This window comes from Myxocyprinus asiaticus, chromosome 2 (genome assembly GCF_019703515.2).
Source record: "Myxocyprinus asiaticus isolate MX2 ecotype Aquarium Trade chromosome 2, UBuf_Myxa_2, whole genome shotgun sequence".
Taxonomy (NCBI): Eukaryota; Metazoa; Chordata; class Actinopteri; order Cypriniformes; family Catostomidae; genus Myxocyprinus; species Myxocyprinus asiaticus.
Window position 1 is genome coordinate 39,450,548 of NC_059345.1, and position 19,803 is coordinate 39,470,350.

At 36.0% G+C, this 19,803-nt stretch overlaps 2 protein-coding genes across 10 annotated transcripts in view; one reads left to right on the forward strand and one right to left on the reverse strand.

The window, feature by feature from the left end:
* LOC127452573 (b(0,+)-type amino acid transporter 1-like) overlaps positions 1-17,831 on the forward strand; it is an 18,476-nt gene extending 645 nt beyond the window's left edge. The window contains exons 1-14 of one of the 9 annotated variants that reach the window (XR_007899289.1): positions 2,652-2,673; positions 5,664-5,809; positions 10,545-10,692; positions 11,241-11,483; positions 13,393-13,518; positions 13,849-13,948; positions 14,404-14,448; positions 14,735-14,858; positions 14,978-15,081; positions 15,188-15,284; positions 15,524-15,673; positions 15,918-16,092; positions 16,336-16,461; positions 17,274-17,830. Coding sequence is in view for 6 of the 9 variants with exons in the window: in XM_051718154.1 (XP_051574114.1) it covers positions 5,705-5,809; positions 10,545-10,692; positions 11,241-11,483; positions 13,393-13,518; positions 13,849-13,948; positions 14,404-14,448; positions 14,735-14,858; positions 14,978-15,081; positions 15,188-15,284; positions 15,524-15,673; positions 15,918-16,092; positions 16,336-16,397 (1,479 nt within the window). In the remaining 3 variants the exon portion in view is untranslated. Of the gene's footprint in view, positions 1-2,646; positions 2,674-3,562; positions 3,583-5,602; positions 5,810-6,276; positions 6,295-10,544; positions 10,693-11,240; positions 11,484-13,392; positions 13,519-13,848; positions 13,949-14,403; positions 14,449-14,734; positions 14,859-14,977; positions 15,082-15,187; positions 15,285-15,523; positions 15,674-15,917; positions 16,093-16,298 lie in introns of those variants that run through there. The other 8 variants (XM_051718144.1, XR_007899292.1, XR_007899291.1 and 5 more) reach the window with 8 other exon arrangements.
* The window catches only part of celf1 (cugbp, Elav-like family member 1), a 178,506-nt gene that overhangs the window by 84,240 nt on the left and 74,463 nt on the right, over positions 1-19,803 (reverse strand). The gene's annotated exons all lie outside the window — the stretch shown is intronic.

Here is a 19,803-nt window from a genome sequence, read left to right on the forward strand (position 1 = left end):
GTTTTGGAGTGTAATATAATGTGTTGTTTTCTTGACAATAAAAGAAAAGTTCTTTAAAGGGGTTGTGAAATGCTCTTTTATATATATATATATATATATATATATATATATATATATATATATGTTTTATTATCTTCCCTGAGGTCCACTAATAATGTTAGTAAAGGTTTTTGTTTGTTTGTTTGTTTTTTTGTTTTTTGTGCCCAAAAACAGTCATAATTTAGTAATATATGATAATTTTCCACTCTTTCTCTGGCCCTCTGTCTGAAACGCATGGTTTTGGCCTAAGCCCCTTCTTAAAACATCAACGTCCCACTGTTCTGATTGGCTAACATCGTGCAGCCCCTCGAATTCAGCCATATTTGAAACTCAGTCTGAAGAGAATGAACAAGCTCCACAACATTATAAAGCTTAATTTCATGGTTTATACATAATGGACATCCAACACATTGCATCTAATATATTAAACTGTTCTTCTGCACAACTGTATAATCAACATTATACAGTTTACATTATAATCAATGATGCTGTCTACCATGGAAGCATCCGTTGCGTCACGTTGTGGCGACAATAAACAGATGTCCCGTTCCATTTTGCGCTAACGCTACTACTGCCAACAAAACAAATAAACAGTTTAGAAAGGTTGTGTCGATGCGCCCGGTGTAGACAGCCTCAAGCCACTGCGTCGCAACACGTCAACAGATGCTCCCGGTGTAAAAGCGTAGGTAAATACGGCCCGAGAAATATGTATCAGGCGTTCAAAGACATCTGTCTGTGCATGTTTAAATACAAAAGTATTTTAAAATAGTCCAGATGGGTCCCCTTTGACGTTCAGTAGGCATTGTTTGTCCTTCTCTCTCAGTTTACAACCTGAAGTACCAGTGGGCTGGGCCAAGGGTGCATTGATGTAAAAGTAGGTGCTGATGTTTTTGAGCTTTAGAGGCAGTAATGAATTAATGTACCCCGAGTGACGTAGGGTAGTCGCGGAAGTAGATAACGAGGCATTTTTGCAGCTTGGTATCAATAAATGCTTTTATTGCATTGGGGATTAAGTTTTGAGTTCTGAAATTTACAGTATGTTTTTATAATAGAAAGAAATCTCAGATGTCAAAATATCAAGGAAAATTTGATTACTCGTGACATGACCCCTTTAAGAAATTGCAGACTCACTCATCTTTGCAACAGTATCTTGAACACTTATCTTTTAGCAGAGACTATTTAGCAGAGACGGGCTACTTCTATTAAAACGAATGGGAGAAACTGGAACACCCAATGGTCAATGGACGTAGCAAAGGAAGTCCCGCCTTACAGGTAAAACAACTCGAGAACACATATGCGCACTAGCTACGCATGCCCGGAAAATTGCATTGTTTTAGCATAATCTGAGGTACAAAAGAACAATTTATGATTTCAGTGTTGTCATATTTTAGTGCTTATTTGAAACAAGTTCTTTGATCATAATCTTGATCAACTGTTTTGGAGATTTCGGTGTTCCCCCATTCAAGTAGATTGGAGCTGCACTTTCATGACTGGAAATAGCCTCCTGAGAGCATTCCAAAGATGGCCGACAGTGGACTGACTTGCTAGAGTTTACAGCAGTTTACAGTAAATAAAAACTGTTCAAATATAATAAAGAACAGTTTTGATCTTACAATTTTAAAGATTCTTTTTCAGTCATTTTTTTTTTATTGTTTAAATAACGGCTAGCTAGATAATGTCCAACAGGGGCGGTAAGAGTTGTGCAATATAATGCCTGACACGGTTTGGTTTGGTTAGCTTTGGTTCTGATTGTTACAACCAACCCTCAATGAAGACACGTTTTGTTTCCATTTTCTTGATATTTTGGCATGCCTAACATTGCAAATGAAAGATAGATGAGTTTGTGCAGACAAACGAAGTAAGGCAGGAGTTATTTGTGCTTAGATAAAATGTTACAATTGTTCCTGGTCTCCCAGAGTCCCCAAGTTTAAGACAAAATGTATTGGGTAGAGGTGCTTTAGCAAGCTAAAAATCGATAAAAGGAAGGTCAGTTTGAACTGACACACACACAGAGATAGATAGATAGATAGATATAGTAGATAAGATAAGATAAGATAAGATAGTGAGTGAGTGTTTTTATTATGGGCACACTGTGAAGTCTGTGCCAAAACATTCCTTTCTTACCTGGTGATTCTACCCATCATACCCTTGAACTCACATAGAGGGTAGAGTAGGGCAATAATGTCAGAGCAGAGCTTATTGAAATTAACTGGGATGTTCAGTTGTGGTGATTCAAGTAAAATCTGTGAAGCTGTGTTTTCTAATGATAACTGGTTTTATATACTTTAGCTATTGCTTGTATTGAGTTGTTTTAGCAGTGCTTTTGATTTGGGACTGTTTAGTCCACTGGTATATCCTTCCCTGGCTACACACTCACTCTGTTTCTGTCTCTTTCCAACCAAACCATATCGAGTGTCTCTTTCAAAGGGGTAATTGTGTTAGTTAGAGCCTGCTCACCTCTAGCCAATCCTGGGACTTTTCCCCCTCCTTGTCACATGTTTGCTTCAATCACAGTCAGGCAGAAGAATGACTGAACAGTGAGGGCCCCACCCACTTTTGTTGGTTATTAAACAGATGAATTTGGAAATGAATCAAAACTTGGGATACCTGCTGGAAAAACTGATTGCCTTACAGGTTTGTCTTTAATGTTTCAGTTAAACATAATTCTCATGTGACATTGGAACTAGTGGGACTGAAAGTAAGATTATCAGAGTTAACCTGTAGTTTGTCGTGCTAACTGCACCTGTAAAAACATTTAACATTAGTTTTAGTAAAATGCTTAAAGCAAAACTTGTAACAAAGGTATTCTCAGTTTGTAGTGAAGTAGTAGTCTCCTAGTCTCTTTGATTGTCTCAGTATGATGACAAAAGAAGAAACTTAGATGAACATAGCTGTACTGTATCATAAAGAGTCATACCGAACCTAATTGAAGTATACGTGTTTAAATAATCTGTAAATGGATTGTTGACAAATGATAAAAATGTAAATAAAAATGTATATATTTGAATAAAGGAAACTGTATGTTAATAGAAGTGGTGCTGTAACCAGTCCTGGTAGCCTTGAAACTACTTTTTAAAGTTAAAAGAAACTCATTTTTCAAATTAGACTTTTAAATGTGCAACACCAAATCTATGTAATTGGTCCTATTTGTAACAGTGCAGAAAAATAAAAAGGTTTAAAAAAATAGCTTTCCATCCACCTAATTGATACAAAATATACCGTTTTGGACAATTTCATGGACATTGTAGGATCTGTGATAATGAGCAAGACTTTGAAGATAAATCAAAGAGTTAGAGAAATGCTTTTTATGTAGAGGATATAAGTTTGAAACTCTCCAAAATGCTAAAACACAAGTGAAAGAGATGAAAAGGACATAATTGTTGAAAAGAAAAACTAGAGCTGAAACATCTACTAAAGTGTATTTTGTAACACAGTATAGCACAATTGCAGAAAAAGTTAAACAGATTATCTGATGAGGCATTATACACTGATGATTTTTATTTTTATTTTTTTGAAAGAGAGACATTCCCAGACCATCCATAGGTAAGTTTTTAGAAAAGTACTACTTTAGGTGACAGATTAGTACATATTTACTTTCTACCTAATCATGAAAATGAATGGTTAGGGAATAAATCTAATGGATGATTTAAATGCTATCGATCTAATCATTTTGAGAATATAGTGCAAGGAAAAACTTAGGTTTGTACATAAAACACTTTATTCATTGTAAAACGACTTATGTTATCTATAGATTGGAATGTCCGCAATGTAATGTTGTATGTTGGTAAAACATAAAGACAATTGCAAGACCCTCTGACTGAGCATAAATATGCCATTAGAAGGAATAATGAAGAGTATCTTATGGCTAAACATTTTAAATCTATGAACAACTGTAATCCATCTACTCTTGGAATACAAGGAATTGACCATATACTTATTTCAATTAGGAAAGGAAGTAGAGAACAAAAATGTAAATGCTATAAAATATCCTGGGTTGAATGAGGATTTAGTTTTAGTCCTTTTCTATGAATTTACTTTGATATTTTGATATCCAGAGTTGTATTGTTTACATTTATTATATTTCCCCCCTTCCAGATTACAAGTGGATTTGCAGTTGTTCGTTTATTAAGCTAATTATCTGTGAAATTCTTTTTCGAATATGGAAACAAGTAGTAATGGCAAATGTTGAAGTCTAGGGTTAACAGGGTGATCATGTGACATACTAGATGAATGTTATTATTCTCTCACCTGTGTGAAGTTTGTTTGCGAGGAAGACCCAAGCTGAAATGCATAAGGGAGTTTTTTTGTTTTGTTTTGTTTTGTTTTGTTTTTTGTATTAGCCACATTATAATAAAGCCTTTTTTAATGGATTAAGTGTGACATAGTTATTTAACTAATTTTGAAGATTTCAAAAAACATTTTAGCAAAAACTTGCCTTATTCAGACCATGTACTCCAGTGATGTCTTCTCGATATCCTTCACAGCAAATTATCCTTCTTAATAACAATAACAAAAATTTTAGGATGGTAAAAAGTATTTTTTAAAAATACACATTTTGTACAAACAGATTTGCGTCACACAAGGTGGACATTAATTTTGCTGACAAAACTTAATCGAAAAAATAAAAGGTATAAAAGCACAAAGATCTGCAATCTTTAATTTCCAAAAGAAAGCATTTTTAGTAAGGAATTTTTATTAAATTAAATTTGTAATGTCATTTAATATTTAAGGAATTTATTTAATTTTATTTAGAAACTTTGTCTTACCTTGTCTTCTCAGTGTCATGTCCACCATTGTCATGTACACCAAATTTAATTTTCTGTGAAAAAATGTATTGGGTAAATAATGGACCTTTCAGATAATGGCAACATTGATGTATCTATAGTAGCTCCAAATTTAAACCCATTTAAGTTACTGTTGCTGTTTATTTTCCAGCAGGTTTAGCATCAGTAGCCATTTGTGGAAATCAGCTTCTGAGGAGATAATATTCATTATTAGCTGTATTGAATATGAAATGTACTCATTCAATTATATTTTAAATTTGTATATCTATTTAAGAAATTTGTTTGAAAACTTCAACTGAGTTCACAGCAGTTTTAATAGATATTTTTTAATTCATTTCAATTTTGTATAAAGCAATTTTTATTTATTTATATTATTCTTTCATTCACTTTCCTTTAAATTTAACTGAGTATTGATTCAATTTTGATGAAATCTAGTGAGTGCATCTTGACAGTTGTTCTATTCTGAACCTTTAACTATTTTGTTCTTTGAAGTTGTTTTTTACAGTAAACAAATTTTTTTTTACAGACAAATTTATCTGAATTAGACTGGATGAGGAGCAGGTGTTATTTTGTATGAGTAAACAGATCTGCCAGAGAGTCCATAACAACTGTGTTAACCTTGACACATGGACACCTGGAACACTTTAACCATTTTAATGTCTTAAACCATTAACATGGCTTTCAGGCTGACTGTGTTTTAAGTAATCTGACATAAGGAGTACCAAGAAAACACAACACACTAACAATAAATGTTTTTCTCCATTTCTAACTGATCTTAGTGTTTGCTGGATCAGGACCAAACCTAATAAACTCGGCTTAGTTTTGTCTGTCTTTATCCAGTCTGGCAGCACAAAGTTAAGACTAGACTAGGTATCCTGTGGATGATGGGTGAAGAGCAGAAAAAGACGAACACTCATAATGGAGTCTCAGGGGCCCTTGAAGTCAAAAAGCATGATCAACCAAAAGCAGCAGCTCTCCGGCAGAATGTGAGTATGATGATCTCATTTCATATGACTGCGCTACACTTAGGAATGTAAAGAATTTTTCATGATCACTGGTTTCCTTCCAGTCACAGTGCATGAGTGTGTGAAAGGTTTAACTGTGGGTTTCCTGGCAGTGCCTGTCGCCATCACTGTAGTGTAATCCCTTCCCTTCCAAACCCGTCTGTCCAAGTCCAGGGACAGTATTCTAGTGTCTGCTAAGACTCCTGTTTAGACTGGGGCTAGATATCACACGGGGAAGTTGTCACAAGGACTGTTTCTCAGTAATGATAAGATTTGGAGTCAAAAGTCCAATTGCTCAAATGTGTGTTTTCTCTAAAAGTGGTTTTGTATGTTGGTTTCAAACACCTAGTTCAAATTGTTTTGTATGATTTCTACCCACCAAAGTAAATTTTCACTATCATCATATTTTTGTAATAGCTCTTGGATGAACAAGCAAACATAATCAAACCACACTGGCATAAATTAAGGTGAGGGTCAACTATATTAAAAGGTTTAAATGTGTTCGTAGGACAAATGTTTTTTTCATGAAAATCAGATCAGGGCATATTGTCACATTTTTATTGGGGTAGGTTGTCACATGTGTTTTAAATGTCATAAATTGATGTAATTTATCAATTACAATATTTGTTGTCTGAAAAATTTTGGTGGACAATTTGTCACATAAGGTACATGTGCACTAAAAAAATTGCTCTTTGGCTGAACTTCAATCGTGGACAATGGTTTCACATGTTTGAAATGAGTTTTCTTCACTTAGAATTACTATGTAATCTCAACTCAAACAGTTTGTGTAGCAAGAACCTAGTTGAATTGGGTTAACCCAACAAAATTGGACATGTCAGTGTAACACAAATAAATCTCTTTTATTTCTTTATGTACTAACTAATGAAAGTGATTGTTAGCAAGCTAAATACATGCTGGTTGGAAGCACTACAGAATGTAATTTAGTAAACTATGCTATGGTAGCACAGAAATTGCTCAACGTTTTTTGAGCAGTGGTGAATTCTCAGGGCCAGCAAAGCCTTCTCTGTTAGCCTAACATGCCAAATAAATATATTTTTCATCCTTTCTTTCTCAAACACCTTTATGTATTTCTAATCGCTTTCCACTGTTAATTAATCTACAAACAAATAGAGAAAAACGAAAAGTTTATCCAGTCAGAATGTATTCCTTGATGCTTACAAGCAAAGTGTGACAAATGTTTCACAAATCGCATGCCCGAAGCCGAAGCAGCGCATGAGTCTGAGCTCCACCCGTCAGGCCTTCAGAATTTCTTCAGAATCTCTCAACAGTGCAAATGAATGGGCAACTAAAGTCAGATTCATCAGCCAATCAGATTTATTTATTTGTTCTTGGTGGGTGTGATCTTTAGGATATGTCCCGGTCGAGGCCTTCTAGCTGGCCTTGAATGACACAATCACGCTTTAAGTGATGTACATAATTCGAGAGCGAAAAGCACAAGATCAAGCTGTCTGACGAGTCGGCTGTCATCACTTCTGCTGTTGCCGTTGAGAAAGAGATCCTTATGGATTTAAAAACACGAGATGTTCTGCATGATCGTGTGATTGCTTAATTTATTAAACAGGAAAGGAGGGCTGATTTTCACTTCAAGTAAATTGGTAAGTGCTTTTTGCATTGTTATAGCAACATCAGGAGTTTTTTACAAGTGTAAATTAGGCTGCTTGAGCATTCATTGTCGGATCAAGTTTTGAAAAGTAGTGCTGCATTCCAATCAACTTGGAAAGTCGAATTTTACAACTTCCTACTAGGAAAAGTGCAATGAAATGCACCTTTAAGTCAGAATTACAACTTGTAGGCTCGTGCAGAAACTCTCAACTCCGATTTCGCCAAGATGCAGGGGCATGATGTCACACAAACAGGTCGACACTCAGGGAGATATACAAAGTTAGTGATAAACATTCACTTTATTAAGTAATATCGATAAATGAGTTCGTTTCCACATTACATGATATTAAAGCTTGTTTAACAAATGCCTGCAGAAACAGGTGTATAAAACATTATAATCTCTTTTGATAATCGTACACCTGAAGCACAAATGCTAGCACTGCAGCATTGTTTATCAGCTGGGTTGCTAGGAGACCCTGCTAAGCCAACAGGAGCGTTGCAGTTCCGAATATCGGGGAATGGAATGCATTTATGGTCGGAGATATCAAATAGGAATATCCCACATCCAACTTGAATGGAACGCAGCATAACCGTGTACCTTGAAGAAACGAAATTTATTGCAAGCAACATTTAAATCGCAAATATTATTAGATTGATTTTTCCAGGTATTACAGACCTCCTTGGTAGGTTCATATGAAAAATTATGATTTTTGAATGTCTGTTTGGGAGACGTTCATTTCACAAAACAGTCATGCTGCAGTTTAAATTAGGCTTGCTTGAGCATTAAGTATCGTTTCAAGTTCTGGCTTTTGTGCGTGGACGTGTTTTTAAAATGTCAGTTGGTATTATTAATAAGCTGCGACATAACGTATGATGCCCAAAGGCATAGGGTGTCTTATTAATTGTGAAACTGTGTTTTCTTAATGGCATGAATCACACTGAAGGCTTAGACTTAAAATGCATGGCCCGCCACTGCTTTAGAGTCTATTTCATGTGCCATCTACCTGTCCTAACCATTAGCTCTAGCTCCACTCTTTACCACAACGGTAACCCCTAAAACTCCAACATAACAGAAACTTTTCCAAATCTCAACATAGCAAAACATTAAACACTAAAAAGCATCCCCCTTTATTAGTGATAGGCCAATTAAACAATCGATATTTGGCCATTTTTCTAAAACATTATGCAAATTTGAATAAATATTGCATAAAATAAATGTTTCACTTTAGAAATTTTGTGTACATCTGATTTGCTGTTGTTTAATTGTATTATGTTTGTCTGCATTTATACTGACCATCTGCCATCCTGCTCTCTAGATATTGGTTTCGGCATCAGCCATTGAAAAACCCATATCGATCGACCACTACCCTTTATATTCATTTTCCACAAAAACACATAAAATAACACTAAATTTGAATATTCATTTATTGAGTCACAAAGCATGCTGGAAAATGAAAATCTCCTGCCCAGTTTTATCAATGCTACATTAACACCACAAAAAGTATTCATGTAGTCCCAACTCACATGGATAAGTAAACATCTACTTAACAAATTCAAATGGATAGAATGCAATGAAATCAAGCTTTGACTAAATGTTCTAGAATTGTGTTGCTTTAGTTCATTACAATTAAGTAAACTGAACAAAATGTTTTGGTGTGTATTCGATTAACTGTATCTTTTTCCTTGGCAATATTGGTGGAAATTTAGACTTTAAGATATGTGGCTAGGCAGAAATTGACTTTCTAAAATAAACCTACCCTGAGAAAAATTCACTGGAGTAAAAAGACAACTAGCCCCTGTCTCCCCTAAACATGTTACACTATATTGCCAAAAGTATTCGCTCATCTGCCTTTAGACGCATATGAACTTAAGTGACATCCCATTCTTAATACATAGGGTTTAATATGACGTCGGCCCACCCTTTGCAGCTATAACAGCTTCAACTCTTCTGGGAAGAGGTTTAGGAGTGTGTTTATGGGAATTTTTGACTATTCTTCCAGAAGCGCATTTGTGAGGTCAGACACTGATGTTGGACGAGAAGGCCTGGCTCGCAGTCTTCGCTCTAATTCATCCCAAAGGTGCTCTGTCGGGTTGAGGTCAGGACTCTGTGCAGGCCAGTCAAGTTCTTCCACACCAAACTCGCTCATCCATGTCTTTATGGACCTTGCTTTGTGCACTGGTGCGCAGTCATGTTGGAACAGGAAGGGGCCATCCCCAAAATGTTCCCACAAAGTTGGGAGCATGGAATTGTCCAAAATCTCTTGGTATGCTGAAGCATTCAGAGTTCCTTTCACTGGAACTAAGGGGCCAAGCCCAGCTCCTGAAAAACAACCCCACACCATAATCCCCCCTCCACCAAACTTCACAGTTGGCACAATGCAGTCAGACAAGTACCGTTCTCCTGGCAACCGCCAAACCCAGACTCATCCATCAGATTGCCAGATGGAGAAGCGTGATTCGTCACTCCAGAGAACGTGTCTCCACTGCTCTAGAGTCCAGTGGCGGCGTGCTTTACACCACTGCATCCGACGCTTTGCATTGCACTTGGTGATGTATGGCTTGGATGCAGCTGCTCGGTCATGGAAACCCATTCCATGAAGCTCTCTATGCACTGTTCTTGAGCTAATCTGAAGGCCACATGAACTTTGGAGGTCTGTAGCGATTGACTCTGCAGAAAGTTGGCAACCTCTGCGCACTATGCGCCTCAGCATCCGCTGACCCCGCTCTGTCATTTTACGTGGCCTACCACTTCGTGGCTGAGTTTCTGTCATTCCCAATCGCTTCCACTTTGTTATAATACCACTGACAGTTGACTGTGGAATATTTAGTAGTGAGGAAATTTCACGACTGGACTTGTTGCACAGGTGGCATCCTATCACAGTACCACGCTGGAATTCACTGAGCTCCTGAGAGCGGCCCATTCTTTCACAAATGTTTGTAGAAGCAGTCTGCATGGTTTTATAAATGACAAAATATACAACTCGTCCTCCTTATGTTAAAGTGGTCTTGTAATACATTTAGATGGTTTTAATATCATATTAGCACAACTGTATTCTGAATGAAAAGACTCTTTAACTCTTTATATCTGTCTCAGGTGGGTCTCATAAGTGGCATCAGTCTGATCGTGGGAACAATGATCGGCTCAGGGATCTTCATTTCTCCCAAAGCGGTTCTAGAGGGAACTGGAGCAGTGGGTCCATGTCTGTGTGTGTGGGCTGCGTGTGGAGTGCTGGCTACACTGGGTAAGTATCGGTTATCTATTGGGTTGCACAAAAACCTAGGCAAGCTTGATAAACCTTCAAAACATAAAGATAACTGGTAAAGTGTAAGTCCATATATCATAATTTGTTTTGTTTTTGTAATTCTATAATCTCGCCATGAAGAAGGTAATACAATGTAACATCTTATGAATGTCCTAAGGTTGCTTCTTTATTCACATTCACTAGATTTCCTTTTGCTCCAGTTGCAGCGGTTGTTTTACTGCATCATGTGTTACAAATATAAAACTAAGTCCTTTTTTTATCCAGCACTTAATGCTGAGATTATTGGCTAGTTGGGCAAACTTGTGATGTAAAGGAGCTTAATCAGATATGTTCACTCATTCAGAAACCCTCAGTCAGACATTTTGTGCAAGTCACATACTGCTTGGAAAAATTCCCAAGACAGAGAAATCCTCTTTGGTTTAATACTGACTCTGCCTGCAGAAGAAATTTTGGTAATGTACTTGTTGACCTCATCATGAACACTGCGAAACAGAAGTTTGTATGTGCATGTATGTGTGTATTTGCAGGGGCCCTCTGCTATGCTGAACTAGGTACAATGATCACTAGGTCTGGTGGAGAGTATCCATATCTAATGGAGGGTTTTGGACAATTGCTTGCATACCTATACTCCTGGACCACAATTATTGTGTTAAAGCCTTCGTCGTTTGCCATCATTTCCCTGAGCTGTGCAGAGTACGCCTCCACACCATTTTACCCAGGATGTACCCCTCCTCAAGTTATCACCAAATGCCTGGCTGCAGCTTGTATCTGTATGCACAAGTCTGTCTATATTAAATATAGATATAAGGAACAGTTCTCTCAAAAAAGATAATTCTGTCATAATTTACTCACTCTTATGCCATTCCAAACTCCTTTCTTTCTTATGTGGAACACAAAAGGAATAGTTTTCATGAATATCACGATCTATTTAACACAATAGTACAGTTTTTGATAGTGACTCACTTCAAAGTTTAAAAAAACAACCAAATGTATCATAAAAGTAGTCCATAGGTTGTTTCTCTGTAAAACCTATTGTTTGCCTTCAGAGTCATGGGATTTGGACTTATGACGCATGAGCCACATGGACTTCTTTTATGGGTGCTTTTGTAAGCTTTGAAGCAGTGTTATTATAGTATTTTATTTATTTATATAGGTTTTATTTTTATATTATTTAAAATGTTCATTTGAATTTTAGTTTTAGTATTGTTTTTATTTTTTTATTTTTTTATTAAATAAAAATATTTCTATTTAGTTATTGTTTATTTCAGTTTTAGTAATTTTAGACTGACTAATGTACGCAGCACTTCAGCTGACAGAGAGAAAATTGAATAATTATTTTATGGCACACAAGTTCTGGTGGTACTGTTCAACTTACCTAAATAATTAATTTCTTTAACAGAGATAGTGTAATAATTATGCAAATATACAGACATAACCATAATATTATTTATTGTATACAGAAGCAATGCAACATGCTCACTTCGCTACTGAGATAAATGTATTTTCAATTACTGCCAGCTAATTAATTTCATTAAATAACATTTAAAATAAGCAATTTAAAACAAAACAAAAAATATTACCAATAATGGTCCTCAATTTCTACTTGCACTTTTGAGAATGTGTTTGTTTGTTTTTTTTTATTTTTTATTTTAATTTATTTTTAATTTATTTCTGTGATTTTATTTCATAATCAAAGTACTCCCACACAGCACTCGTTTGCTTTCTGCCAACCGCCATCACAACATTACACCTCGTTAAACACAGCTCGCACGGTTTTAAGACAAGAGTACACGTGGCGCTGAACACCTATTGTTGTGGTACTAGATCTGACCGTTCAAAACTGCAGATGAGTTAATATTGCACCTTGATATTCACATAATTGTGGGTGGAAAAATTAAACGAAAACTAAAAATAAGAAAACTAAAGATATTTGTATCTAATTTTATTTTAGTAAACGGAAATGTTTTTTATTATTCTTTGTTTTAGTTTTTGTTAACGATATTAACCCTGCTTTCAAGTGAGTCATTATCAACTGCCATTGTATTTAATAGACGGACCAGAATATTCATTAAAAAATGTGCATGGTCACATTTACCTTCGCAGGGCAAAATTCCACAGGCAAAATGCAGTCATCTCAGTGGGAATCCATGCGATCACCAATTTTGCGCGATGGACTTCCTGTGGCGAAGAATTTCCCCTTGCGGATTTCGCATGGAATTCAAGTTTGGTGAACTACAACAGGTGAATTCGCCGCGTTGACCAATAGGAAGTTGCTTGGTTTGGCAGTGACCTCTGTGTGGGTGGTGCTTCGTACACAGCTACACAAAATATTCAACAATGGACAAGGATATCATTTTAGCAGCAAGTCTCTTTTTACTTTACAGTGTAGAAAGTGCAGAATTAAAAAGAAGCTGCTTGGCAAATTAGTTTCTTGCTGGTTTCACATGCGTTCAACGTGCGCCCACGCCTTTTTCGGCCACAGAATTTCGGCATGCAAAATTAAATGTGACCACGCCTTAAGAAAGATAGTCATACAGGTTTGGAACGACATAAGGGTGAGTAAATTATAACAAAATAGTTTTAAATAATTTTGGGTGAACTATTCCTTTAAAATGATGTCGTATTTACAGCAATGTCTAAGCTGTTGTCTTAACTCTCTCTCTCTGTTCTCTTCATCAGTATTAATTACACTTGTGAACTGTTTGAGTGTGAAGCTGGCCTCTAGAGTGCAAAACTTCTTCACAGCAGCTAAACTCTTGATAATCATCGTCTTAGTGGTTGCAGGCATTGTTCTGCTGGCTCAAGGTATTCTATCCACTCTGAGAACAATCAAATCTGTTTTTGCCAGATCTGAAATCTGATGCGTGACTATTTTTTATCGACTCCTATATTATATGATATTACAAATGTCACCACTATTTTATTATTTAATAAAAGAGACTGATATAGATGTCACATTGTGATTTCATCCAGATTCTTTTGAATAAAAGATTAAAAAAAATTATGTTTGATTGTGTAGTGAAAGACTTCAGAGATCAGATGGAGATTAGATGTGTTTAAATAACATGAGCTCTGTCAATGTTTAATGAAAGATCAATAAAATGTGCCATTTTATTATGTTATGATTGTTTCTAGGGAATACACAGAACCTTAGAGACCCATTTGCAGGTGGAACAACATCATTTGGAGCAATTGGCCTTGCTTTTTACAACGGTCTCTGGGCTTATGATGGCTGGTAAAATACTGACAAACTCATATAATATTGCATAATATGGCAAATGCGCCTAATGTTAAGCAGCAGTGTACATCTTTTTGAAATTCTTAACATAGGTAAAGAATGTTAATTTTCTTAAGATCCTTAAAATCCAGTGTGGTTTTAGCATGTTTGCCCTTGGCAGATCAGTTCTGAGAATCATTCACAGAATTTAATGATTTCTCTGTTAAAGCAACATCTGATAAGCAGGAACGTTCAGTACGTTAGAGACATTCTGTGGTTTTCAAAACTTAAATGCAATAAGATTTTCTTTTATCGCCCCAACAGAATTATTTTCTCAGTCCACAAGTTTATCATTACGAGAGAAGTCTGTCAAAGATTAGAATACAGCTGCAATGGATAAATAAACCATTTCAAAGTTAGAATTACTAACATGACTAAAAGAAACTTTTAGAGCCTCTTTTCTTTTTTCAAAGGAATCAGCTCAACTTCATAACAGAAGAGCTGAAAAATCCCTACAGGTAAGACATCACAGTGAAAAATCTGATTTTAAAAGTCTGGTTTGCTAAAATATGGTATATCTGTTATGTAAAAAAATAATTGCATGTGCTAAAAGTTTACTCCATTAAATTTGGGCCTTGCTTTCCAAAAGCATCATAAGCCTAAGTAGATTGTAGAAACCAATGATTTTTACATTCTACTTAGGCTCAAGGTGCTTTTGGAAAATGCTGCACTGGTCAGTCAAACATTCAGTATTAGCCATCAGTTTCTAGCTGTATTATTTCAAGTGTCTCTTTATTCAAACAGAAACCTTCCCCTGGCAATCATTATTGGAATTCCCCTGGTTACTGTGTGCTATATACTTGTCAACATTGCATATTTCAGTGTAATGACACCAGTTGAACTTCTACAGTCTTCTGCCGTTGCTGTGGTAAGTGTGTATTGTCCGAAAAAATAAACTCATAGTCTGGATTTGCAGCTTTTGAGTTGTCGAATAATAACTTCATTTTTCCTTGCTAATTTAAAACTATATCATTGGGTACTCCACAGACTTTTGGTGATAGAGTGCTGTACCCATTTTCATGGATTGTGCCTTTATTTGTGGTCTTTTCCACTTTTGGTGCAGCCAATGGGAGCTGTTTCACCTCAGGCAGGTAAGGAACATTTGTATAGAAATCTGCACACTGGGTTCAGTGTATGCTGAAAAGTGTTTTCTGGGTCTCAATGTTACTGTCTGGTGTGTTTTTGTCCATTTGTTAGATTGACATATGTGGCAGGACGGGAAGGTCACATGGTTAGGATCTTGTCATACATCAGTGTGAAACGTTACACACCCGCACCAGCGCTTATATTTAACGTGAGTCTCATGTAGTGTTACATCCCCAAGACTTAAACTCTATTTTTGCCATCTTACATCAGATGTGACTACTGTTATAAGAGCTGTAATAAAGCATTCCTGCTTTGGCTGAGCAGGGAATGTAAAAAAAAAAAAGTGTTTTCTTCTGTTGATCAGTAAACTCATTATTTTTGAACTACAGCACTATAACAAGAAATTAATTTTGTTATAAAGTATTTGGTCTTGTATCTGACTCACAGGGCATCCTGTCAATCATCTACATCATCCCAGCAGACATAAACACTCTCATCAATTACTTCAGTTTTGCTCAGTGGACTTTTTATGGGCTCACATGCCTCGCACTGATTGTTATGCGATTCACTAGAAAGGAGCTGCACAGACCTGTAAAGGTTAGAGCACATTAGTTATGATGACACATCTTTATGGGGATGGATTCAAAAAATGCCCATGAGAGCTTTTACACTGTTTGATGTATTATGGCATTTAAATATCTGCCTAACTATAGCAAAAGTGGAATCCTTCTGGATGTCAAATCTAATCTTTATTTGAATTGTCTTTATATGTATGTTTTTTTTTTATTACAGAATGTGACAGATAAATCAGAGAATTAAAAAAAACAATTTTTCCTCAAAGGTTCCTTTAATCATCCCTATTGTAGTGGTGATTGTGTCCTGTTACCTGGTGCTTGCTCCTATCATAGACAAGCCTGAGTTGGAGTACCTGTACTGCACAGTGTTCATAGTGAGCGGTCTTCTCTTATATGTACCCTTCATTTACTACAAATTCAACTGGACCCGTCGCATCATGAGTAAGTAGAGACTGGAGATGTTATTTTTTAAGGGAGAATTAAGATTAAGCCCAGTGATTTATAGAATACAGTGTTTTGGTGGATAATCACATTACCAGAAACTTTTAGTCAAGTAATGGCTCAATAACTGATCTGGAAACTGCTCTGAGTATTTGATTGGCTGGATTTTATTGCCCTTAAATTACTTTTCTATTTCCTATATGTAGCGCTAAATTTCTAAACTTTAACCGGCAACGCTTACAGGGCCACTTACAATGCACCTTCAGCTGCTACTGGAAGTGGTCCCACCTGAGAAGATTGATTGATATCAAACTGCAGGGTAGACACAGATGTGATAAATGGACAAATGACTGATCCATGGACATGTTGGTAAAGGATTCTTAAAGGGAACATGTCTACAGTACATACTGACACACAAACATACACATTTGTATAAAAATACATACAGTATGTATATATACATGTTTTTTAATATAATTCCTACTGCCAGGCTGTATTTAAATACAATACATCAGAAGTCTTTACTGGGTAGCAGGGATATGTTTTTACTTTAAAGAATAACACTTTCATAAATGCTGGTAAATTCCAGACTAAAAGTTACAGTTTATCTAACTTATAATTGTGTTACTGTGAGAAAGTTTGTTGTACAGTCTGAAAATGATATATGATGATATTTTTTCAAGTTTATGAAAAGTGAATTAATTATCTAAAATAAAACAATATTTTCACTGAATGTTAAACATATTTTCAAATTGAAATGTACCATTCTGACAGTCCAATGGCCCTAACTTCTGTCATGTGCAAACTAATAGAAAGGGTCTGAGTGATTCCTGCTATTCCTTGATAATCTGGGTCTTCAGAAGTTCATCAGAGTGACTTATGGAGAGCCAATTGAAATGAGGATACATTTCTAGCATTAGAACCTGACATTTGGAAATTGCAAGTAAATAAAGAAATTATTTGAGGTTATGAAAAGAACTACTCTAGAAACCATGATCAAGAGTAGAGGAGAGGATGTATTGGTTCAGGCCAGGGTCAGAATTTTTCAAAAACTCAACTGTTAAAAGGAATTCTGGTCCATGCTAGAACGAAATTCAGAAATATTTTATTTGGAACTGTAACTTAATAATAATAAAAATAAAAATCTATGTTATATGCTTCTGCGTTATTTTCAACTTTAGAAATTGTTTAATTGCGGAATCCCTGGTGAAGAACTCCCCTACCCATGATCCTGACTAGAAACAACAACCAGTCAGAGATTCACAGCAAACAAAGCTGGCCAAACAAGCGCTGCAGCAACCTCCCACTCACATGACATCCTTTGAATGACGCACTGTCCTACACTCTCAAACTACTTATATATATATATATATATATATGTAAATATCTGAATATTTTGCAATAACATTTAAATATACTGTTTCTATACATATAATTAACAATTTTAAATTAATAGTTATATATTATTCATTGGATTGTAGTTTATGCCCTCATGAAACACGGTCTTTTTGTCTGATTTTCAAATACTTTTTTGCTTCAAATTAAAGTTTGTAATGGCATGATTCACCTCGGGCTGGTTGGTTTTATTCATGGCTTACAACTCTTTTATGAAGGATTTTATGATATGCCTATGGAAGAATTTATAGAAAAAATACATCCGGAACCCAGACATCTGAAAAAGTAAACCGCGCTTCCGGGTTATTTCAAGCTGCAGATTTCAATGGTGGAAATAGGCAGCGCTGCAGTTTTAATAATCTTTTAAGCTTTATAGAATGTAATAATGTCTGTTAATGTTAATAAAGGTTAATATAAATGAATATCTATGGATTAAAGTGAAGAAATTATGTGGGTTCTTTTCTGAATTATGAGCCTGTATGATTATGTCAGACATGTAACCAGTTGATGAATACATATCCTCACACGTTTAACACACTTCTAAAGCCTAAGAATTTGTATACTTAGAAATGAAAACTACATCAGACATACAATATGTGTCTTAACTGCTTAAATTATTAACCCGCATACAATAAATAATAATATTTTACTTCAATACGATCCTCTTCCATATCAAAACTAATTTTCGATAGAACAATATTATTTACTGCATTCAAAATAAATGCAAAGAGATTATTTTTATTCACTTATCCTCAAACAGTAGTCCATGCGCTGCAATGGTGGAGACGGGTCCCATTCCTCCTGTTATATCTTATATGGTGGTCTTGGTCATATAAGATCATCGTTAGATTATATTTGACCTCATATCTGTCACAGCAACAGCACTTTGGTAATTTAAAAACAGCCGTTTGCGATCGGAGTTTGCATGATTTCTTCGATAAAAAAGTAAATATCCACCAATCGCTGCCGCGGGTCAATTGTGTCTAATAGAGAATGGGCAAATATAGGGACCCAGCCAAGATGACGACTGGTACGTACGGTTTGTTCAGTAGCTAGAAACTTTTTCACTTGTTTACACCCAAAGAACAACCTCAATGTCTTACTTTGTTTTTAAAATGTAATGTAAAATATAAGAGATTCATATGACAGCAATCAAGTACATTTGAACTTTAAAAAACAGCAAAGGTGACAAAGAACTTGTACCTGTGATTGACTCTAAAGCTTTAGCAAACGTCCAAATGTTCTCAAACTACAACAGTTGCAATGTCAGACAAGAAACGAGGAAAAAATTATGAAAAAGGAAGGCCAATATCCGGGAAAGATTGATCCGATTACCATAAGACGGAACATGGAACCGAAATCATGGTAGTACATTCATATGCACGAAGCAACAGCCGGTTCCCACATCGCTACCTGATTCGGAGCCTTGCACTCCAGACTAGGGATGGGCATGAGTCCTTGGGTACTCGGACATGACAGCAATGATCGATCATGAAAACGATGATCGATGGTGATCACGCATGATGTGACTTTTCACTTAATTCGAAATTCAGTGATAATTACCTGACAACTAAACACACACGTGTCAAAGAGGGAGCTTATTTGTAACTTTGAGATTGATTACATTGTGATTTTGAGGGGTATATTAATTGTCAGAGATCAAACTGATATACGACGTTGCAATGCTATCGTTACAATAATCAAAAGAGAGAGTAATTAATTGAACACCTTTGTTTAGCAAAAGTTTTGCAGAGACGTTTTATTATCATTTAATGTAAGAACTTTGACTCGTTAATGGATATTATTCAATAAAAGTGAATGTTTGTTACTGACTGTAAACCTCCTTGCCCTGTGCGCTGACATGTTTGCGTGATGTAACACACACCTGTATCTTGTCGAAATGGGAGTTGAAGATTTCCGCACCAGTTTCCAAGTTATAAGTCTGACATGAAGTGTCATTCCGTTGCACTTTCCCCAGTTGAAAGGTGGAAATTCCAACTCTCCGAGTTGAATGGAACGCTTCATGAATCATCACAGCAACAACAATACGGAGCATTGCGGCTTTCCCACAGGAGTGAACACTTGGGGAGACATGCTTACACACACACACCAGGCGTGTGTGGCAGTGGACTCAATGCATATACAGCAGTCGAGTGTTTCAAACAGCTAGACAGAGTGCAGCTAAATGGAACAGAATGTAGCGTCTTCAAAGCTGAAAGTGATTTGAAAATAGACAGTTCAGACAGTCACTAAAAAACTGGTGCGTGCTTACTAAGTTTACTACGGTAACCTGAAGGAAGAACAGACAGACGCGCG